Consider the following 7,431-nt stretch of genomic DNA (forward strand, 5'->3'; position numbering starts at 1 on the left):
CAGTGTAGTTACTCCCTCACTGTTTATCTCTACACTTTCTCTGCCTGGCTGCTGTCTGCCCTTTTGCCCTCTTTCCCAGCTCATTACCTGAGAGACCTGATCTTCCACTGCTGCCCCACTTTGAATCACTATTTTGCATCTGCCCAGTAAAATGTGTCCCAGTTTTGCCTCAAATGCAGGATTCCTGCTGCACAGAACCGCTGCTCCTTTTTACTGCATGTGCACAGCTGATTTTGGAATGATTTGCCCATGTGCTGTAAGCCATGCATTGAAACTTCAGCCTTTCTGAAGGACAGGAAGATGGGGGAAAAAAATAACTTTTTTTTCACAACATATTTAAAGCTGTTGCTTGTAATCTTTAGGACTGGCTTTTATTTTAGTAAAGAACTAGTGTTTTAACTGTCAATACATATGAAAAGGAGACGATATGTGAGCTGTGCTTCAAACCATTTGGCACTCCAATGCATCAGCAATGGAAACATCCACCACTGATTTTTTACAAGAATTCTACAAAAAGGCCTGCATACCTTCCATGTTGTAGCTATTCCACATACGTCCCATCCAGTTTCCACGAAAGACAGAGATAGGAAAACAATGATCCAGACTATACGCTTGTCGCCTCAGAATTACACAAAGATTATTATAAGGAATACTTTACAATAAGATTTACCTACTTTAGAATTTAAAGGCTAGCATGATCCTGTTCTTCCTCTGGCCAATGTTGCCACAGCTCAATAGATTTGCTACATAAACCAAAATACAGCTTCATAGCGAAGAGATGATGCCTGCAAGTGCCACAGGGATGAGAAAAAAGGTATTTAATGTAAAAACAGTAACTCTGGTGTCTGGAACAGGATGAAGCTGGGTTTTGAGATACTCCCACTGTACACAGATATAGAGCGAATTATGAAAGACAGTGCTTAACTTAGAAATTCAGAATTTATTTACAAGTTTGCGCTAAAAAAAGGAAACAACATAGAACTCTCTCCTTGGATATATTCCATGCTGCAAAACACTGCAATTGAAGATCATTAAATTCATTTACACATTTTACAGATTTCGTATACAACAGCAAGACATCAGAAGAAGGGATGATAAACTAAGCTGTTTAAAATAATGGAACTGCCACGTTTCCTTTGGCCTTTCCCACTTTGAAAATAAGCTAAAACACTGTAGCAGAGGAACAGACATAAGACTTCCAACTTTTCTAAAGGAGAATCAGCTGTCTTCAGTGCAGACTTGCTGCGTAACACCATAACATCCAACCAAAGCAACAAGATCATACCCATAGTTTCAATCTCAAAGTTGTTAATTTAACAAAGGAAGATGGAGGGCAGGTGAAGAAGCAGCAGTAACAGAAGAGGCTGTAAATTCACTATTTTTTAGCAAAGAATTCCATTTGAAAAGGGCACAGAACTCCCCTCCCACCTTTCCCAAGAAGCTCAGAATACAAACGTTTCCCCACTTCCAACACACTAATCACCACACAGAATTTTAACACGCATTTTAAAAAGTATAATAATCCTTGACAGAACAGTAACAAATGCTAATCACTATTATCACCTGCTAGTCTAAGAGTTGTCCAGCTTTAGGTACAGGTTTTTTAGATTTTGCATAGCAATTGCACCTATTTTCAACTTACTTCACCATCAACATGAAACATTATTGATTTGAAAAGGCTATGAAACACCAACAGAAAAAAAGCCTGGAATCAATCAAACTAGCAAAATTTGACTTCCAATGTAAACTGAATCAGGACTTTACCCAGCTACTTTTATCTTCCTCAATATCACAACTGTAATTCAATAATTCATAACATGTTTTCCGAGCCTAATTCATATCCTTTAAAATAGTACTGCTGTATTAATTGAAATTAAAAAAACCTCTGTTTTTTTTAAATTTAAAAATAAATTGGGAAGTGTACCAAAGGAAATTCATCCCTGAGTAACGAGACATGTAAAAACCTCATCCTATCGACGATCCGATCGACTATAAAGATGTAGTGAAGTTATGCAGGGAGAACATCAGGAGAGCCAAAGCTCAGCTAGAGCTCAACTTGGCTGCAGCTGTTAAGGATAACAAAAAATGTTTCTATAAATTCATTAACAGCAAAAGGAGAATTAGGGAAAATTCCCCTGCTTTACTGGATGCAGAGGGAAACATGGTAATTAAGGATGAGGAAAAGGCTGAGGTGCTCAACGCCTACTTTGCCTCAGTCTTTAGCAGTGGAACTGGCTGTTCCCTGGACACGCAGCCTCATGAGCTGGGACATGGGGAGGGGAAGCAGAATGAGGTCAGCACAGTTGAAGAGGAGGGGTCAGAGACCTGCTACACCACTTGGATGCACACAAGTCTGTGGGACCAGATGGGTTACACCCAAGGGTGCTGAAACAGCTGGCAGATGTGCTCACCAAGCCGCTGTCCATGATCTACCTGAAGTCATGGCTAACTGGGGAGGTCCCATTGGACTGGAGGGTGGCAAATGTGACACCCACCTACAAGAAAGGCAGAAAGGAGGATCCAGGAAACTATAGACCTGTCAGTCTGACCTCACTGCCAGGGCAGGTCATGGAGCAGGTCATCTCAAGTGCCATTAAAAGTCATATAATGGACAACCAGGGGATCAGGCCCAGTCAGCATGGGTTTATGAAAGGCAGGTCCTGCCTGACAAACCTGATCTCCTCCTACGACAGGGTGACCTGCTTATTGGATGAGGGAAAGGCTGTGGATGTTGTTTACCTTGACTTTAGTAAGGCCTTTGACACCGTTTCCCACAGCATTCTCCTGGCGAAACTGGCTGCTCATGGCTTGGATGGGCACACGCTTCGCTGGGTAAAAAACTGGCTGGATGGCCGGGCCCAAGGAGTTGTGGTGAATGGAGTTAAATCCGGTGGCGGCCGGTCATGAGTGGTGTCCCCCAGGGCTCGGTTTTGGGGCCACTCCTGTTTAACATCTTTATTGATGATCTAGACGAGGGGATCGAGTGCACCCTCAGTAAGTTTGCAGATGACACCAAGTTGGGTGGGAGTGTTGATCTGCTCGAGGGTAGGGAGGCTCTGCAGAGAGACCTGGCCAGGCTGGAGCGATGGGCTGAGGCCAACTGGAGGAGTTTCACTAAGGCCAAATGCCGGGTGCTGCACTTGGGCCACAACAACTCCCAGCAGCGCTACAGGCTTGGGGAGGAGTGGCTGGAGAGCTGCCAGTCAGAGAGGGACCTGGGGGTGTTGATTGACAGCCGGCTGAACATGAGCCAGCAGTGTGCCCAGGTGGCCAAGAAGGCCAATGGCATCCTGGCTTGTATCAGCACTAGCGTGGCCAACAGGGACAGGGAAGGGATCTTACCCCTGGACTCGGCACTGGTGAGGCCGCCCCTCGATGAGTGGGTTCAGTTTTGGGCCCCTCACTCCAAAAAGGCCATTGAATGACTTGAGCGTGTCCAGAGAAGGGCAACGGAGCTGGTGCAGGGTCTGGAGCACAGGTCTGATGGGGAGACCTCATGGCCCTCTACAACTCCCTGAAAGGAGGGTGCAGAGAGGGGGAATGAGTCTCTTGAACCAAGTAATAAGCGATAGAACAAGAGGGAATGGCCTCAAGCTGCGCCAGGGCAGGGTCAGACTGGCTCTTAGGAAGGATTTCTTTGCAGAAGGGGTTGTTGGGCGTTGGAATGGGCTGCCCAGGGAGGTGGTGGAGTCCCCACCCCTGGAGGGGTTGAAGAGTAGAGGCAACATAGCGCTCAGGGATCTGGTCTAATTGGGATCTGTCAATGCTAGGTTAATGTTTGGACTAGATGATCTTCAAGGTCTTTTCCAACCTAGAAGACTCTGTGATTGTGTGATTGCAATATGTCGCGACGTGTACTCTAACAGTCAGCGCTATTAACAGGCAGCAACAGAACTTGTCACAGTCCAATATATTTGCAGCGTTGTGGCATTGATCCCCTTATCTTGTTTAATGAAACTGCAAGTGAACATTAGGAAAAAGGATAAATAGAAATAGTGTCTTTATTATTTTAAGTTAAATGTCAAATTGACAGCTAAACCGTGCTGGATCCCCGAAAACTCAGAGCAGTGATGGTTAGTAACTTGCTTCTTTGGATGTCCGAAAGATTTTCACCAGGTTGTCTTCAACCAAACAACAGGAGGAGAATGATTGTAACGGAGTTCACTGCTATTAATGGCACTGTAGGAAAAAAGAGAAGAGCACTTCTTCTGCAAGTGACAGAACTTATCTTGGGAGACCTCCTTTTAAGGAGTAAAATCAGACAAAACTTTAAAAAATACACTGAATTTTATTCAAAAATCAGAATTAGTGGAAAGAGCCATGTTCAAAGCCCAGGATACTAACAATTAGGAAGCAACAGCATAAATATTTTTATACGGCTCATCACATTATAACTTTGACCCAAACAATCCTTTCTCCAAACAATGAAACAAACCATCTCAAAGTCAGTTTCTACCCTTGTCTTGCTGTGATCTAAAAGAAATGTATCGGTTTTTACCCAGTGGTCGACAGGACAGGTAAGATTTGCTACTTCCTCTTTATCATAAAATTAATTTTTGGTGTGATCTATAGTGAACAACTACCAGTAACTTACAAATTAAAAGTCTATTTTTTCCCCTAATCCTTTGGGGCACGTAAGCCTGGTTTAACTTTCAGAATTCCAGGAATTACATTTCCCTCACTAGGTACTTCACATAAAATTGAATTTAGCCAAGGTGAAGTGAACTGCACACTCACCAAGCTTCCCCCCAGCTCCCAGACTCCGAGGAAAGGCAAAACACAGCAGCGACACCACAAGCCAGAGTCAGTCAGGGAACGTTTTACACTTTATCAAAATCAGGGCAATGTAGCCATGACCTGCGCCCTCCTATACAGAGTCCACACGTGAAGGAAGGGTAGAGTGGAAATCATGAGCAGAAATACCAGCTGCTTGGTAAACAAGCCAAAATCCTGATGTTACTTCATTAAAGCACAGGAACAAAATTTTACAGACAATAATACATAAACAGAAGATTGTCACCTTACCTCTCATAACGGTTCGTACAGATCGAATAAGGTTCGTTAGCTGTGCTTTAATTCCTGGTTCCTCTCCAAATCCTCCAATCCCCTGATCACTTCCCCAGCCAACTGTGTCACATAAAAACAGCCAGAGATGTCAGGAAAAAAAAAAAAAAAGTCAACAAATGCTATCAGCAATATTAATGAGTGATCCATCTCGAATATGGTGAAGTTTATACTAACATTGAAAGACAAACTACAAACCAATTTGGTTTATTCCACCATCAGATTTGAATACAAGAATCTGAATACAAGATCTGAAAACTGTTAAACCTTTTAATGAACACAACAGTAATGACACCTCTGTGTCATTCTGTGAGGGAAACCCTTACCTTTTTAATACACTACTGTTCCCTGCATGCCAGAGAAACAAATGAGTTCATCTGGGCTTCAAAGAAACACCCACCAAAATAAAAAAAAAAACAAAACCAAAAACAAACTACAATCTGTGCACAGTCCTTCACCAGAAGACAAAAATCTCAAATAATTGTTGGGTATGAAGTGATGCTTCAGCACTGAGGAACAAGCTGCACGACAGAGAACAGTCAGTACAAATTCCAAATTGGGATGATGATTTTTGTAACTGCTATTAAAAAAATAAAACAAAACAGACTTGGGAACTTTTCCGAGAGCGACAGAAGTGTTGAAGGTTTACAAAGCCCTTCAAGGGAGAATCCCTTTCCTGGCCGCTGTGGGGAGCAGAGTCTGTGGTCCCAGTGATGGGACCAGGGAATTCCGTGTCGTGCTGGCCACCGCCCTGACCCGTTTGGAGATGGGCAGAGAAGGGAGCGGCTCTCAATATTCAAACCTGCACTGTGCAACCTGCAAGTTTCTTTTCTCCAGAGACAACTTCGGAGTGATTTCCCCCCCCCCCCCCTTTCTCGTCTCCCTCACTCTGCTGGCACCACGCTGTTGTCGGTAGACGAGTCCTCTCCATCACCACTGCTTCCCACTTGGAGGAACCCCGAGTTACTCCCAAGTCTCCCGAGTCACCTGGGGCTGACAAGGGGCTTGACCCATCCTGTTAGTCCCCACATCTCCCTTTTCTGCAAGCTGCAGCTCACCAGGAAAGCAAAAGAAAAACCCAAACTCAAACTGAGCAGGTCCCCTGCAGTGAATCCTCCTGGGGAACGGGAAAAAGGGATAACTATCTGCCCTCCTGCCAAAAATCCAAGTTCAGCCTGACTTGGAGAAGTCAGGATTCCCCCGATCAGGAAAATGGGAAACCTTCAACCATAGGTAATTTATTCTGGGGCTTTGCAGATCTTTGCGTGGCTTTTTCTGTGTTTTGCAGAGTTTTGTTTTCTTTTAAAGGACAAGAATGCCCCCAGCCTTGGCGATCTTTATTCAGTACCGCAGAAACATGAGCGTGATCGTGCAAAGCCCGGGAAGTGCCATCTCATCCAAAAAAAGGCAGGACAAGATGAAAGAAACCATCTCACGCTACCACTGCATCCTGACGCGTGGCACAAATGGAGATGAAATACTACAAAGGCACAGAAAAAAAGAAAACCATGGGGATAAAAGAGACAGACAAAGCAACGACAGAAGTGACATCAGCCACACCAGCAGAAAACTCAACTTCGAGACTGAAAACCCCCGAGCAATCCCTTGCACGCTGATATTCAGCACCGGTAAGGAAAGGCCGCGGGGAGGGGCAGGGGGGTGACCGCAGCACCGTCCCCCAGGAAGCCCGGCGAGCCGGGAGGGGCCTCCGCCACACCGGTCGGCCTTCCGGCGCCCGCGGAGCCCGCTACGCGCCTCCCCGGCCCCGGCGAGCGCCGGGCGGCCGCGGCCGGGTCCCGCCAGCCGGGCTGCGGGCGGCTCCTCCCTTCACGCGGCCGTGTGCCGGGAACACGTCGCCGCGGCCGGGCCTGGCCCGGGCCTCCCCGCCCCGCGCTCCGCTTCCGCTCCGTTCGTTCCCCTCAGCCGACGGGCGGCTGACGGCCTCACCGTGTCGGAGGAACCGCTCCTCGTGCAACACGGCGACGGCGTTGACGATGAGGAGCGCGGCCTGCAGCAGCGAGTACAGCGTGAACGCCATGGCCCGCCGCCGGGGCGCGAACCGGCGTCCAAGCGGGACGTGGCGGGGGCTGAGCGGCGGGGAAGGGGCGGGGTTTTGCGGGTGGGGGTGTGGTTTGTAAGGGGGCGGAGCGTCGGGAGGGGGGGCGGGGCAGGGGGCGGGGACTGTGGGCCGCGCAGCGTTTTGCCGCGGAGGAGCGCGCTTGGCGCGCAGCGAGTGCGGGCCCGCCCCTCGCCGCCGGTAGTCTGAACATCGCACCTTCTAAATAGTGGGAGGGAAACGTCATCCCGCTGCCAGGTAGCCCCCCACGGGCGTATTACTGATCTAATATTTGCAGGATCGGTCAAAAC

General features: G+C 47.2%; 1 protein-coding gene across 1 annotated transcript; it reads right to left on the reverse strand.

Annotated features, from left to right (window-relative positions):
* Positions 1-3,983: 3,983 nt before the first annotated feature.
* On the reverse strand, positions 3,984-7,161 carry IER3IP1 (immediate early response 3 interacting protein 1). The gene is made up of 3 exons (XM_074855231.1): positions 7,012-7,161; positions 5,026-5,127; positions 3,984-4,179 (listed from the first exon to the last, which is right to left on the reverse strand). The coding sequence occupies exons 1-3, from the start codon at positions 7,100-7,102 to the stop codon at positions 4,124-4,126; spliced, it is 249 nt and encodes an 82-aa protein (XP_074711332.1). The 5' UTR covers positions 7,103-7,161; the 3' UTR covers positions 3,984-4,123.
* Positions 7,162-7,431: the final 270 nt, after the last annotated feature.

This window comes from Strix uralensis, chromosome Z, assembly GCF_047716275.1.
Source record: "Strix uralensis isolate ZFMK-TIS-50842 chromosome Z, bStrUra1, whole genome shotgun sequence".
NCBI classification, from domain to species: domain Eukaryota; kingdom Metazoa; phylum Chordata; class Aves; order Strigiformes; family Strigidae; genus Strix; species Strix uralensis.